At 35.7% G+C, this 16,997-nt stretch overlaps 1 protein-coding gene across 1 annotated transcript in view; it reads left to right on the top strand.

The window, feature by feature from the left end:
- LOC133524450 (alkaline phosphatase-like) overlaps positions 1-16,997 on the top strand; it is a 53,719-nt gene that overhangs the window by 10,563 nt on the left and 26,159 nt on the right. The window contains exon 2 of the mRNA XM_061860490.1: positions 16,690-16,766. Within this exon, the coding sequence (XP_061716474.1) occupies positions 16,690-16,766 (77 nt within the window). The remainder of the gene's footprint in view (positions 1-16,689; positions 16,767-16,997) is intronic.

Raw genomic sequence — 16,997 nt, 5'->3', positions numbered from 1 at the left:
AAAGACTTTTGTCTTGTGCACTGAGGTATGTTGGATGAAAAGACATTACGTGGTCAGATTTGCAGGTAGGTAAATGTGTTTCATTTGTATTGTCATTGTACAGGCATAGGTGGCGCACAGAACTCAACGCTAAACGCGACGAGCTAAAGGCCAGACCAACTGGGCCATACTTTACAATTATGTCGGAAGGGTGCTGACCTGCAGCGAGGGTGGTCCCACATTCGCTGTAAAATTGGCTATATCAGTCACCTGAGAGCGTACCAGCGACGTTCTGAGTGGTAGAATAGAATGCAGTCGCTGTAGTCGAAAACTGCTAGGAGATGTTGATGATGATTATTATGATGATGATAGGTAATATAATTGCATGTAAAAACATGTACGTACAATAAGCACATATAGGTGAAATATAGTCTTAAATGATTTTTTTTTTTATTAAACACGATTTCAATCAATAATGCTTTGAGCATTAGAAATAAATAAATAAAAAACTCAACAAGCTTTTATCGGTGACTACCACAGGCAACTAATACTCATTGAAACAATTCTAAAAATACCTAACATAATAAGGTTGCGTAGTTTCATCATAGAGTTCCTGTGGCCACTTCCTGTCTCCACTATTAGATCAGCTTGATGGTAGCATGATTGCATTTTCAACCGACTTACATATATTATATAGGTATGCAAACTTTCAGCTCAATCGGAAATCGGGAAGTGGTTTAAATTTAGCTTCCCAGATTTTAGCCACACTAACAATAGTTATTTGTTTTACAAGGGGGCAAAGTTGTTGTTTAACCGCTCTTGCTAATATTGATACCCGAGCAAGCGAAAGATTCCAAAATTGAACCACGAGCGTAGCGAGTGGTTCGAGAAGTGGAATCTTGATCGTTGCGAGGGTTTCAAGACGCGAGGCTTAAACAAACTTTGCTTCCGAGTGAAACACAACATTTTTCACTACACCAACGCGAGGAAACTACTAACTATGAAATACCAATAATATCAAATTATATGAAATCCAAGTGAATGTAATAAAAAATTTCATTCAAAATCATCATTTAAAAGAGTATTCTACTACCATATAAGGAAACAACTCAAAATTTGCTGTGATTACTTTGCCCCACATGGAGATAAAATGCAACTTTCTCATTAGTTTTCGAACAGTCTAGAGGGCCTTTACCATTTGGTATGGTGAAAAATAACACACATACTAACAGGGAAAGTTAAATAGAAGCTTGTAAAACTTGCATTTTGTTTTCCTTTACGTAATCAAATATTACTCGAGTTACTTGTTTTGGGTTTTTTTACCAAACTCAGTCATAAATGTCATAATCATAAGACGACGTTGAGTATACCAAAACAATGATCTTTGTGTTATATTTAACGCAAGATTAGTTCTCATGAATGGTTCTCAACCCAACATTGTTTAATTGTTGACAAAACCGTTTTAATGTGATGAAATATTGAATTGTGTCGATTAACAGGTCATTATAGTTGGGTCAATAATGTCAATATCATTCTCTTTATTCATTGCATATCTTAGATTAGGTTTTTTTTTATAATATGAATATAAAAGTAAAATATAAAAACACTTACAAAACAATACAAAATACATATAAACACATTATAAAAAACCTAACCTAGGGTGCCGCCAGCAGCGGGGCAAGGCCCAAACTGCCGGTGGTCAGGGCCGCAGAGAGAGGAACCGCCTTCTGCATCTGACCCTTGATCCAACCACCTAGCGAGAGTCTCTCAAGGTGTTGGTCGAGACTCTTCGCTATGAGACCGTTCGCTGAAACGACTATCGGGACAATGATCGTCGAATCAACATCCCACAAAGCGGTGATCTCGTGAGCCAAGTCTAAGTACTTACTGGACTTGTCCTTCTCGGCTTTCACGAGATTATCATCATGGGGGATGGTGATGTCGACGAGCACGGCCCGGCGTATTGAATTGCAGTATGCTCCTATTTATTATTCAATATCATATTTATTATAGTATTTAAACCAATATCAATATCAATATCAATATCATTTATTTGCAAGAATACTTAATTATAGTTACAGGATGTTCTTGTAGAATATTGTACAGTATTCTATCGTAATTAAACGATGCGCAAATTTTATTGAACAATAATTTTTAGTCCAACACAATGTGTTAGACTGAAAATAACTATACTATTAAATTTAATTAAATTGCATGCAATAACAATTACAATAAATAGATTAGACTATAAACATACAATATATCAATACAGAACATAACATTACATTAGTTGATTATCATTCTATAACACTGGTTCATTACCATTACCACCTAGTTTCTTTGGTAAATTTTTGTCAAGTAGCAAAGAAAGCCCATCGTTATGTTACAAGCTTTTATTTACTTTCACCTGACCGTTGTCTGTTTGTAATCAAATCTTGCAAGTTAAATTTGACCCACTTCCCGGTTTCCGATGAAACTGAATCCGATGAAAATTTGCATACATATGTAAGTCGGGTGACAATGCAATATTATGGTACCATCGAGATGATCTGATGATGGAGACAGGAGGTGGCCATAGGAACTGTGATAAAACAACGTAACCTAATTGTGTTTGGGGTTTTTACAATTGTCTCGATGAGTATTAGTTACTTGTGGAAAGAAAAGTACAGTCAGCGATAAAAGCTTGTACCAAAAATGAAATTTTTGCCAAAAACTTGTTTAAGTGAAAATTTCTTCAGGCGCGTTAGGCATTTTTTGAGATGGAAAAAAACATTGAACTCGCGACACCGTTACCGTAACCGAAACCTCTGTGTATAAGTATGTACATATAATGTGTATGCAAGCCAGCCTTGCCAGCATGCAAGATACACATGCATGTTGGCATATTTCCCGACCATTCAACAATAAACACATAATTGTTCAAGTTTTCACTTCTTTCAGTTCCCATTTCTAACCTGTACAAGGTCTCTTTCCATACGCCACAGTATTAACAGAGAAATGACTGATTTACGATTTAATACTTTGGAACGGCCTCTATGTAGATAGATACATGGTAATTATGGAAGATAGATGCAAGGAACAGAAACTCCTTAGGCAGAATTTTTGCAAGTGTCCAGCTGTCAGCTATAAATTATAGTTCCAAATCTCTCCAGCGTAGCGCTAGAGTAGCTAAGAACCTAGGCGTTATTGACGGAGTGAAGTACGCTGTCAATGATTAGATTTTTTTCTCAAGTATTCTAGGTATTGTAGCGCCACCTATTTATGGAGATTGTTTTCCTTGCATCTACCTTCCGTAATGGTAATTAAAGAGTATGTCATGTGACTAGTGTCACTTTAATTTTATCGTCATCGTGAACGACTAATACAGTATGCTCCTATTTATTAATGATTTAATTTTTAAAATATGTTTATGTTTATCTAATCAAATAATTTACCATAATTATTAGAACACTCCTGAGAAGGAACTCTACTCGGGATCTCGATCAATGTCAAGAGAGTAGAGATACGTTGTATAGTAAATTTTATATAGATTCCATGCAAAAATAATTAAAAATACACTTCGTTTAATTATGTAGGGCGCTCTCTAGAGCCTCTGGTTGTAAAAGCTTTTCAGATTCTGTAAATATTACCCTGATTCGAAGAATTAGCATTTATTATACATATCCAATTTTAACCTAAATTCAACCCAGTTTACGTAACATTTTAAATCATACCAAGGAGATTCAAACATAGGATATTTCAATATTCAGCGTCAATTACTTAGCTATGTAATTAAATTAAAAATAATTAGAAACAGTGAGTGATTTTGACTGATTAGTACTACTAATTAGATACACTTACATATTAATTACTTGTAACTAATTGCAATAGCTGATGATCATTATCTGCCTAGTTTCAAAGTGCCTGTTGTACATTTTCAATGACATGAACTGATTATTTCTGCAAGGCGCTGTATTACGAGTACGGTGACGTCTGAAAATATTGATACTGACGATAAAGTGCCAAATACAGGGTGTCCCAAAAAGGACACGCCATAGCGAAACTGGAGGTAGACCAGCCTGAAAGGGTTCCAACCAACCTAACATGACCCTAGTAAAAGTTGCACCGTTTTCAAGTTATTGGCAATTTAACGTTTTTCGTGAATTTTGACCGTTTTCAGCATTGTTAGGCTCAGTGTGCACTTATAAAGCCCTTAAAATAAGTTTTTTTTATGTGTACGGCACCATGAATAGTTAATTAGGATAATAAAACAGATATTTCATCGATAACCTACGTGAAATGTAAAAAAACAAGGGCTTGATCTAAAGTTTTATTCGCAGCGAAACATCAATTTCAACTTTGACCACCTGCCGTGAAAAAAAACTACTTAAAAGGTAACAAAAAAATAACGGTATAATATTAAGCATTTCATGCAGATTCTAAAATGGTATAAAACATGCACCTTTCTGCCATAAAATAATGAGTTATTATCATCTTTCGAATGCCTCATAAAGCTAAGTTGGACTAGGGAATCTGCAATCCAATGACGCGTAATTCATCTTGGATTCTTATTGGCTTTGAGTGCAAGTTCTCAAATGGTTAAAAGAGTGAGACAACATGAGATGCACTCGCTCTATCTCGCTCTTTTTATCTCAACTTTGTCACACGGTCAACTGCTACCTGGGATTATCGTAGGGCTTATCTCTTTGAAGACAGAAGTGTAAGCTTTTGTTTGTAGGTACAATTGTGTCATCCATATCTAATAAGCATTCCGGAATGCGTAAGCTGTTATGATATCATTGCTACTAAGTAAGGATATCATGAAGTAAGAAAGGTTCGAAAAAAATGTAATACAGGTTGAAGTTTCATTGATTTATTTATTTTTTACAACAGGTGCTCAAATTGTTTTCCACCGACTCGTATGCACGCTTGGCAGCGTCTTCTGAAATTTCTTGTTAATTTCCTTAAGTTAATTTCGGATATGTCTCGTGTTGCCTGAAATACACGTCGCCGTAGTTCGTCTTGGGACCTTATTGGCTCGGAGTAGACCTTGTCTTTTAAGCATCCCCAATAAAAAAAATCCAATGGATTTAGGTCCGGCGAACGCGGTGGCCATAATACTGGTCCTAATCGGCCGATCCTTCTTCTTGGGAATGTCTGCGAGAGATGGTCGCGAACATCGCGAGCGAAATGTGCTGGGCAGCCATCTTGCTGGTACCACATCCTCTGTCTCAGTGCGAGCGGTGTGTCTTCAAGTAAAACTGGCAGATCGTTTTGCAAGAACTGCAGGTAATTTCTCCCATTTAAAATAGCTGGCAACTCGACCGGTCCTATTATTTGGCCATTAAATATTCCCGTCCACAAATTAATTTTAAATTGATGTTGGGACCGGTCTTCTCTCCCTTCGTGTGGGTTTTCAATTTGCCAGCTATGAATATTGTGGAGATTGAGATACCCATCTCTTCTACACGTGGATTCGTCGCTCCACATCACTTCATTAAAAAAGTTTTCATTTTCTTCCAGTTTTTGAAGCATTTGTCGGCAAAATTCAACGCGGGGTGCGTAATCCGTCGGAAGAAGTGTTTGCAGGCGTTGAATATGATACGCATGATATTTATGACGTTTTAAAATTCTCTGTGCTGAGGATTTATTTACGCCGATACGACGTTCAATATTTCTTAGAGAAATTTCTGGCTCTCTTTGTACCATATTTAAAACCACGTCGTCGTCAATAGTCCGGGGCCTTCCTTCAGCGTAAGCCTGTCCTGGCCTTCTGCCATTTCGATATGCATTCACAACTCTTAAAATGATTTCATGATTCGTGGCATGACGATTGGCATACCTTTGATTGTACAATCTTGCAGCCTGTATCTTGTATGAGACAATTCCTCTGTTAGAGACACGCCTAGTTTCTCCATAGATCATGTGCATGTCACTGTACTCACGATCGGTGTAGTTGTGATCTGCCATTGTGATGGAGAGGTTCCAAAAAGCAATAATCAGTGTCCGTGAGCGGCGCCAAGTTGTCGTTTCAGTCCCACAAACATACCAAGTCAAAAAGAAATCAGAGTCCAGATGAAAGCCAAGTAGATTTGTTTAGGACCACGAATACACAGCAGCAAAGATAACACAACAATTGCACGAAACACACGGTAACGAACTAATCAGGATTAGGATTCCTAAATACTTACTAGAGATAAGGATGACTAGTGGCTATCCCTCCTCCTTCTGTTTTTAATCCCAGGTAGCAGTTGACCGTGTGACAAAGTTGAGATAAAAAGAGCGAGATAGAGCGAGTGCATTTCATGTTGTCTCACTCTCTTAACCATTTGAGAACTTACACTCAAAGCCAATAAGAATCCAAGATGAATTAGGTACGCGTCATTGGAGGCAGCTCGAAACATATCCAAAAAGGATTGCAGATTCCCTAGGCCAACTTAGCTTTATGAGGCATTCGAAAGATGATAATAACTCATTATTTTATGGCAGAAATGTGCATGTTTTATACCATTTTAGAATCTGCATAAAATGCTTAATATTATAGCGTTATTTTTTGTTACCTTTTAAGTAGTTTTTTTTCACGGCAGGTGGTCAAAGTTGAAATTGATGTTTCGCTGCGAATAAAACTTTAGATCAAGCCCTTGTTTTTTTACATTTCACGTAGGTTATCGATGAAATATCTCTTTTATTATCCTAATTAACTATTCATGGTGCCGTACACATAAAAAAAACTTATTTTAAGGGCTTTATAAGTGCACACTGAGCCTAACAATGCTGAAAACGGTCAAAATTCACGAAAAACGTTAAATTGCCAATAACTTGAAAACGGTGCAACTTTTACTAGGGTCATGTTAGGTTGGTTGGAACCCTCTCAGGCTGGTCTACCTCCAGTGTCGCTATGGCGTGTCCTTTTTGGGACACCCTGTATATGTATACACCTTAATATATAGGTAATAAGGTCATGTATACATATTTTTGGGCCTTTGTTTGTATCGATATTTTCAGACGTGACTGTACTTAGCGCTGATCGATAAAGCAGAGTCGTCACATTTGGGCAAATTTGAATTTTGTGGTCGATTATTTTAGTTAGATTTTAATACAGTACAATTCTGTTAATCCGGCACTAACGCTAACACAAGATAGCCGTATTAGTGGAAAATTTGTGTGACTGGAAATTAGAGCAAATCAGCATATACTTTGATATGTTTTTAAGTATGTCGTATAAATATACTACAGTATGTAACAAAGTACATTATGTAAAAGGCAAAGAAAGAGACCCATTAATGTTTAGGTCATACCAAGCAACTTTTACTTTTATTACTACTTTTCCAAAACGAAATAAAGTAAGGGGCTGAGTAAGGGTATCATTCGATTCCTTACATTTTTGTTCAAAAAAAGATTGTATACCAACTATACACATAAACGTAATTCACAGACAAAATCGCAATGTTATTGTTTTTCTATAATTCAGGACGGGCTCTCAGTGACCGTGACGTCACGTTCAATTATCGTTTTCCTAGAGCCGTTTCGCAAGTGAAGTACGATTGTCGGACTTTGACTATCATTTCTGACTTTTGTTTTCTATGTATCTATGTATTTATAAATATTTATATATTATATATATCGTTGTCTAAGTACACTCAACACAAGCCTTATTGAGCTTACTGTGGGACTTAGTCAATTTGTGTAATAATGTCCTTTAATATTTATTTATTATTATTATTTATTATTATAAACCTATACGGTGTCCCAGTCCTGGGCAAAAGCCTCCCCCCCCCTCGATTTCTACTCGTCTCGGTTTGGAGCAATCTCCGGCCAGTCGTTGAGATATGCGTCCAGGTCGTCCTGCCATCTCCGTCTGAGCCGACCAGATCCTCGCGTCTTGCGACACCCATTCCGTGGTTATTTTACCCACCTCCGAGGGTGCATGCGGCAGAAATGGCCGGCCGAGTCCCATTTCAGCGGTCTTAGCTCCAACATCAGTAATGCGTGTTTTTGAGCGCAGCGTAGATTCACGGATTCGGTGAACCCGTTTTACTCCTAGTATGCTGTGCTCCATAGTTTTAATTGGCTAAATTAAAATTCTATAGCAAATATTCTATAATTTGGCGGCGCGCTGGCATTTGTACCTGGCCTTGTATTGATTTTGCGCAAAAAATGCGTATTAATGTTGTTTTTACGTTTGTAATAAATAATAGGCTGCGAAATACTGCATGGTTCGTGATTGAATGAGGCGCGGTAATAGATTTTTGAACAGCATCGATGGCCTAGGCCGGCAAAGTGTTTTCTGCACACGACGCGTAATTTCTTTTTACATATGGTGACTAAATAACATAACAAATAAGTTTTTTTTATTTATAATTTAAAATTGCCAGTTCCTTTAAAACTTTAATGTCTGTCAAGTCACATAGTTAGTGGCAGCGTCACATCTAAAAAGGCGTTTTTCACTAAGTTATTAGTATTTCAGAACAAATTTTCACAAAATTTTTCATTATCTCTAAAACAAGATCGACTACAGGAAACTTTGTATGCCATTTTCTCTAAATGCGGTCAAGAATACACTTTTTATATCTGTCGGATTTAATAGTGTATATCTAATGAAGCAATAGTAATAGTAAATAAATACCTACTGTTAATTTACACTGTTAATTTAAAAATCCTCTTCTGATACAAACTAGCAGAGGTCACATTACACATTCACATGGTTTTGTAATCAGTTTACATACTAATTAATAATATTTGATCAGAAAAAGGATAACATTGTAGGTAAGAGGTGAGAAACATATTCAAATGATAGATTTCATCTTGTTTCATAAGATTTTGTGATTCATTTTTACTTTTTGCATTGTTTCTTCATTAATTTTAGACGAATAAACTATTAAAATATTTCGTTTTCGTACCTAACTTACCTATTAGGTACGATAACGATATATTTTAATTTTGAAGTACCGATTTGTACCCCATTAGTAGGTTCGTAATAAAATAATGGTTTCGGAAAAATCATCGAAATGTGGATTTTAAATGAAATCTGGTTTATATCTATGATAAAAAAATTGTATCCGGGGGGCCTAACTAAGAGGGGGACGACAAATGAAAAGAAAACGTATATTTGCGGCCCGATTCGAAGAAAGAAATACGATAACGATAAGTTCTGGTTTAGTTAGATAAGTTCTCATTTAGATATCGTTTGTATGTCGTATAATTGACAGGAGTAGCTCGATTCGGGCGACCAATGTCACTCTGACGTTAGAAATATTGTAGATAGATCTTATTGGGATCAGAGCGGACTCGAAATAAACGTTAATTTTGACATGTCGTTTAGTAATCGATCTTTTAAAGATCTTTCCAAGATCTTAAACGTGTCTTAATTATTCTTTGAATCGGGCTTTTGGATGACGCATGCTATGAAAAGTCACGTGACTATTTCCAAATACTATTTAAGTTTCGGAAACTTCCCACATTTTTGCATTAGACCCGAAATTTCTGTTTGCCAAATTAAAATTTCCAATATGAAATGTTCCTGAAGTTCCCAAGAATTTTTTTAACTTTTTTTAAACTACGCAACATATACATCTCTAGTTAGAGAACATTCGATTTACTTTCACACTTTTTGAATCTATTCAGTTATAAGTAAGTATACTTCACCAAATCGGCACAGATTGATTAAACAGCCAACTCATTTGTTTGTACACAAAAACTCCACAACAGAAACAACGGAGGTCAAGGTCACAAATGCATTCAGTTTCTAAACGCTCTGGTTACGTGAGGTTATGTCCGAAAGTGCGCGTGCGCGGTCAAGGCCACGAGTGTTTTAGGGTTCCGTTGGAATAAGAACAACTGTTAGTTTTTTTTTCGATGTTTATCGTATTCTGACGCAATAATTTCCAAATTTAAACTAGTTTTCTGATGTTATGCGTGAAGGAGCAGTATAGTTGTCATCACGCTCAGCAAAAATTTGTACCCGTACCATGAGTCACTAATTTGTATTTCATTGCAGATTGATCGAATACTCCACCGAAAACTGTATATCATCGTAATATGATAAGATTTATATACTAGCCGTGTCTTATCCAACCTCGACATTGGCAGAATCATCAACACCTTGATGGAGCCATAACACGAAGAATTGATTGAGTGAGTCACTGACGGTGTCAAAACTGACATACCTACACGGCCCGATTCTAATAATGATTACGACACGTTTAAGATCTTGGAAAGATCTTTAAAAGATCGATAACTAAACGATATGTCAAAATTGACGTTTATTTCGATTCCGCTGTGATCCCAATAAGATCTATCTACGATATTTCTAACGTCAAAGTGGCATTGGTTGCCCGAATCGAGCTGCTTCTATTAATAAACGACATACAAACGATATCTAAATGAGAACATATCTAAACCAGAACTTATCGTTGTCGTAAATCGTTCTTCGAATCGGGCCGATACGCTAATGTCTACATCTCGCTTGCACTAATATGCGAGTACAAGCGAGATGCATAGAAAGTAAGTTACATACTCCATAGCGTTTTTGTCAGTGCCAAACTGGTGGTAGCCACATAGTGCAAAAACTTTTGACAATACTCTCGACTTCGCAAAATATCACCTTCAACTTTACAACACTTCCAAATAAATTTAGAAAAATCATCAGAAATTTAAAACTGAAAACCTAAATAGTTAAAACATAGTTAACACGCTGTTTGAGTAATCCTAAAAAACTCCCTTACATATAAAACTTTACAGACGGATTTAGTTAAATTATGTTTTATCCCTTTCTATAAATACATAAGTCAAAATGAGAGATAATGAAAAACGATTCATGGCTAATTCAGGCCAGTAACGCGTTTATGAATAACGCCGTTAGATATTATATTTTTGCGACCTAATTAATATGCACGGCACGGAACCCTGGTCAGTTTTTTCAGAGCAGGCTGTTGTTCTCGATGGTTACCGAGCGCTCGCCCAGTGACTCGTGCGAACCAATAAAATGGGAAATATATAACCGTCCAAAAAAACGCGGTTTATTTAACAAAAGCCAGAGTGAAGAAATATTTAATAAAAAATTAACATTCAACCGTCTGAAATCTATTTAAAATGTTAAATCCTGATAAGGGTCTCCCCGCATTTTTAATCGATTTTTTACAAGTTTTGAGTCGATACTACTGATTGATTGATTGATATATTTATTCGTTATAACATAGGTACATTGTATTGGTCTTAGAGGTAAAGCATATTGCGAACACTATGTTTTGCCGCTTGGCGTACGAATTTGTTTATATATAAAATTAAGTTAACATGCACAGGTTTATGGTATTCATGCTTCATTAGTCAAATCAATTGCAAAACTACATTTGCACTACAGATAGAATTATAAGACAAACGGCTATCGGTTCTTTAATCTTTTATCTCCATTTTGGTCTTCCGGATTTTGAATGAAATGATTCCTGATTATTTTGTTTTTTTTTTCAAACATTGTCTTAAAAAACTCTTTTTTCGTTACTCGATTGCGGTGAAGGATCTTACACATACGAAATCTACGTATTTGCGTTTACCTTTGACGTCTGTAAAACTGGTCGGAAATTTTTATTTTAAACATTAGTTTAAAATAAAAAAAATAATTAGATAATTATAAACACAAAAGTTTTGGCCAGAAAACCAGGTTTTTGGCCTGAAATTGTTAAAATTTGATGACAAATACCTCGAAGACAATGTACTTTGAAGTAAATATGGGATAGTATATTTCTTAAAACAGTTAAGATAAGAAGAATTTAATTGCACAAAATAACATAATGCTGTTGATGTTGTTTGGTTTGCTAACAGTTGCTGTTAATATAAGTTACAAAAAACATTAGATAACTAAGGGATTCAGATCGAAGGTCATTGGCGTCAGGGAGCCCCTTAAAACTAATCTGGATCGAACATCTGGGATCTTGGGGCCAAGTGGCAATAGTTTATAAAAAAAACGCCAATCGAAAGTGAATCCCAAGAATTATCGTAAGCACTAGTTTTTACGAAAGCGACTGCCATCTGATCTTCCAACCCCGAGGGGAAACTAGGCCCTTTCGGGAATACGAGTAGTCCAGTTACCTCACGATGTTTTCCTTCGCCGACAAACTACTGGTACTCGTAATATCAAATAATATATCGATTACGTAAAGTTACTTATCACAAGGCCACACTTAATTGGTGCGTGAAGCCTAAACTCGTCTACACTTGAGAAACGATGGGAATATGAAGCCAGTATTGCTCTTCTAACCGCTCATATAGCGAGGACAACTTATTGGCTCAAAATAAGCTGTATTGTACGCTCCGAGATCACAAATAGTTGTCACTGAGATCAAGGTCAAGATATACTGGCTGATTCAAGATGGTAACTCTCTCGCGTTCGCTGACGAATGAGAACATTGCGCCCGGAACTGGGGCGAACGACAATATATCTGATGTCACGTGTCGCCGTCGATAAACTTTTGTAATCATATTATTTTGTTTACTCGCTAGCCTTTTATGTTTACGATGTTGTGTTATTGTAGCTATTATATTTCCTTGTGTGATCGTTCCAAGTTTAGTAATAATTATATTGTTTTAGTTATCTCCATATTAGCAAAGAGAATTTGAAATAGAGGTGGATTGTCAAAGAAAACTTTGTAGCTACAGTAAATTTACTGCCATCTTTCGACACATGATTAAAACTATTAGAACGCCATTTGACTTTGATCCTTATTCCTTATTCTTTCACTGATATGTGTTAAATTAGTGAAATATCATCAAATAGAACAAAGGCCAAAGGTATGGCGGCATCATTTCGAACGATGGTGCCATAATATAACATTCGGGTTATGCCCGGTAAGATGGCGCCATTTTTTGATATTTTACATAAACACATATCAGTGAAGGCATGAGGATCAATGTAAAATTGAGTTATAAAGTTTTAATCATGTGTCGAAAGATGGCAGTAAATTGACTGTGGCTACAAAATTTTCTTTGACAATCGACCTCTATTTCTAATTGTTTTTGATTATACCTAGTCACGTAATCGTGGTCACAATAATTACGCCTAAACGTGTGGATAAAACGCGCAAATTTGTCACGACAGAATCTTACTAAGTATTCGAAACTTAGTAATTATAAGCGAAGTTTTGCTTGATTACAATTTAGCTAACACAAAATTATCATATTGCATGTTTATTAATTACTTACTTGAATTTAAAAGCATCTTGCTACGTAGTATTCGCAACACGCATAACTGAAGTTTTAGTAGTATCCATCGCGATATATTAATATGAGATATATGTAGTTTATTAATTATCCCCCTTATTCATTAACGTGTACTATTTAAAGTTACGACGCCGCTAATCATCGTTTGTCCCTTTCCGAAGTATTGGTATGATAGAAAGGGACAAACGATGATTAGCGGCATCGTAACTTTATAGTACATGTATATTATAATATTTTATTTGTGTATAATATTAGAGTGTATAATCACACGAAAGTAATACTAAAAACACTATTAGCGCGTAAGGTTTATCTGTAAGTGCTACACCACTGTAGCACTTACAGATAAACCTTACCACCACCAGCCACCAGCCACCAGCATGGTTGCATTTTTATCGCTTGTCACTATGCGTGTCACTTTCGCACTTACATACTTGTTAGAACGTGACAGGCATGATGATAGGCGATAAAAATGCGACTTTGCTTAGCCCGCTGGTATGTATAACGATAAACAATAATATAGGAATTGTGTATATGTAGTTTATTATATTTTTTAGTTCTTTGCAATAGATTTAAATTAAATTCCCTTACTTTATTCTTGCACCATTCCTACATATCTGTTTAGTCATATGCTTGACTGGTAGAGAATGTCTTTAGGCATTAAATCTGGCATTTGTATTTTTTTTTGTATTTTGTACAATAAAGTTTAAATAAATAAATAAACTGAACCTCGTCAATGATGCAGTTCATTGATCAAATAAAGGTTGGCAAAACTACGTACCATAATTTCGCCTTTAGTACATAACTTTGTATCGTACAATATTTCTGTTATACATTGTATTATGGGCGTTTAGTACGATTCATTATATATTATTGCAATAATTTAGAAGGTACAATTTTCATAATTAAAAATAATATACAGGCTGTTCATTTAGTCTCCTGTAACAAAATATATCGGGCAACTTTTACGATCCAACCATCCCGAAAAAAATACTCTCCCATAGAAAATGACAAGGTCAGACAGCCAAAATGTATGAAACAGCCAATAATTTTTTCGTGATTTCGGGGTTGCGGGTGGTCCCATAGTAAAAGTTGCTCAGTATGACCTATATTTTCACCCCCGTAAATTATTGCAGGTAACTAAAAAACACCAATAACGGTAGTAGGGCCGGTTAACATCAAATTTTTATTTTTTGTTACAATAAAACACCTTTCTCGTGAATTTTATATCTGTCGTAGCCAGACCATGATATGCTATCTTCATAATAAATGGTTACATTAGGTTTGACATCTTATAATTATGATTAGGCCAAACAATCATGTCATGAGGTCTATGTCAACTACCAAATGCGATTTTTGTACGAAGGAAATGGTATAATTCGACTTGGCCTAGAATTAAGTAACACACATTTTCTGTAACTTTAGCTATTCTAACCTTCGTACGAAGAACTGAACGGACTTTCATCGTAGTTCGTTGCACTTTAGCCGCAAATCTACCCCAGTTTTTACGATAATCATGACAGGTATGCTTCGTTTTCGCAAATTCTATTAGCAATCTTTGTGATGGGCCCAGGGTCGCTTGTTCCTAAAGGTCTGCTCCTTCGAGTCCTCTGTTCAAGAGACATCATACTAAATTAGTTATTTATTATGAAATGCACGAAACTTCGAGGTAATTTTAAGTGTTTCGAAATCAGGCATGTAGGATGTTGCAAATTTTATTGCTATTTGGAAACGACCGATTTTCAGTTATATCTTTTATTTAAAGGTGTAACGTCACACAGCGTAAAACCAGAATTAATTATATTGGAATATATAATATAATAATAAGATTATTTTCGCGGTAAGAAAGCCGTAGTCATCTTGCTTAGTTTTTTTTCGGTACAGGGGACCGATTTTTGAATTCCTAGCGCTCGATTTCGTCACTCGAAAATCTGTGGAAAACGGCGAAATGCTATTTTTTTTAATACGAGCGATAGAAATTGGGAATCGAATGGTATTGACCACTCGTTTTCAATTCCATTAGGAAAATTTAAATGCCTACTAGTGGAGATATTATTGAACAAAATACAAGAAATCGAGTGTTTGAAATTCAAAAATCGGCTCCCTGGCCTTAATCTAAATTTTTTTATGATTATAGGGACTAAGGCAAGGATATGGGGAATTGGGGATGCTACCGCTACCCCTGTTTAAGTTATTGAGTTACAATTAAACATTTTTATATGCTACTCAGCCTTTTTACATTTATATTTATCAGTGCTTTTATAACAATAGAATTTGATGATCGTACAGCTGTTGAATCACAAATTACTCGACAGTTAACTCAACCTAAATACTGCCTATTGTCTTTATGGTTATAGCTCTTTAAATTCAGAAACATCATGAAGATAATTAAATTGACAGCTGCAGTTGATACTTACAAACGGAATGGTTCTTTTGACCCCTAAGCTTAAAAAATAAAGAAGGTTAGAGGGGAAGAGGAACGGAAAGTAGCTACTTTTAGAACAGCTCTCTGGGCTCTTTATAGGTAAAGAAGAGTACATACATACATACATTATGATCACGCCTATTTCCCGGAGGGGTAGGCAGAGACCACGGATTTCCACTTGCTACGATCCTGACATACCTCTTTCGCTTCCTTCACTTTCATGACATTCCTCATACCAATCTATCTAGATTAGTCTTATGTTTGGGAAAACGCGTGTTTTCGAGTTTTCATGCGTTTTCTTTCGACGCAGAATATGGTCGCTAATTTTGTGTTACCGACCACTGTCCGTCTGGTTCAGCGGGTTATAACGCGGACTGCTAAACGAGTGTTACGGATTCGAATCTCGCCCGGTGACTAACTATTGTTTTTTTTTTTTATATTTTCAAGTTTATTTTTTAATTTTTATAGTTATAACCGAGCGAAGCTCGGTCGCCCAGGTACTATTTTATTTAAGAGTTTTATCAGTATTAGATATTGTATTAATCGTGGGTTGGCATGCGTAGATATTTCATCACAAAAGAGCGGCCTGATACAATTATAAAACGTAATATTATAACAATAAGGTTCATGGTCAATGCCGTCATGAGATGAAGTAGGTACACATGCTAGATGTAGGTACAGTATTCAAAACCGATCTTGTTGAACAATTTATGTATTCGCGCAAATTTTGTTTAAACTTAAGTATATTATATGCAGTTTGTTCTGTTCTCTGTAGGTACCGAATATAAGGCACAAAGTACTTATAATAATAATTGAGAACACACTATTCGCCAACAAACTGTCTTCAGTTTGGCGAAGCTTTTGTATGTAGTCATAAGTATTTTTTTAATAAATTAATTAAAAAAAAATTGTTTTGTCAATTATAATACCCAAATACTAAGTTTTATTAGTAATAGCTATTTCAGAATAAAACGTAACATAGATGGCGTTCCGGCCAATCGTATTCTAGGAATAATTAAAAGACGCAAGAACTCCATCTTATCTCAGTCTCTCATTTGGATGGAGCCCCCTTTTTTATGTAAGGTATTTTTTTTCAGGTAACACAAATAAAGACTTCGATGAAAGAAACAAGTACCACTGGAGGCAACAGGCACAATGGACTTTGCGGTCAAAGGTAAGTAGTTAATTTAATTATACCTAATATAACGTGAATCACAAATTAGTAATGGTAAACCCGCTCTGGGTGAATTAATAAAAAATAAATTAATCACTAAGTATTTCCAACAATGACACAAATTGTCTGGTCATCTTTCTTTAATCTTGACACCGATAAGCAGTTGCTCAAACAACTGATGTCTAAGATTAAAGAAAGAAAGGAAGGAGAAATTCCTTTATTAATAGAGAA

The sequence above is a fragment of the Cydia pomonella genome, chromosome 13 (assembly GCF_033807575.1).
Source record: "Cydia pomonella isolate Wapato2018A chromosome 13, ilCydPomo1, whole genome shotgun sequence".
Classification (NCBI taxonomy): Eukaryota; Metazoa; Arthropoda; class Insecta; order Lepidoptera; family Tortricidae; genus Cydia; species Cydia pomonella.
Note: the sequence above shows the minus strand (reverse complement) of the source record. Positions and strands in the feature narration are given on the sequence as shown.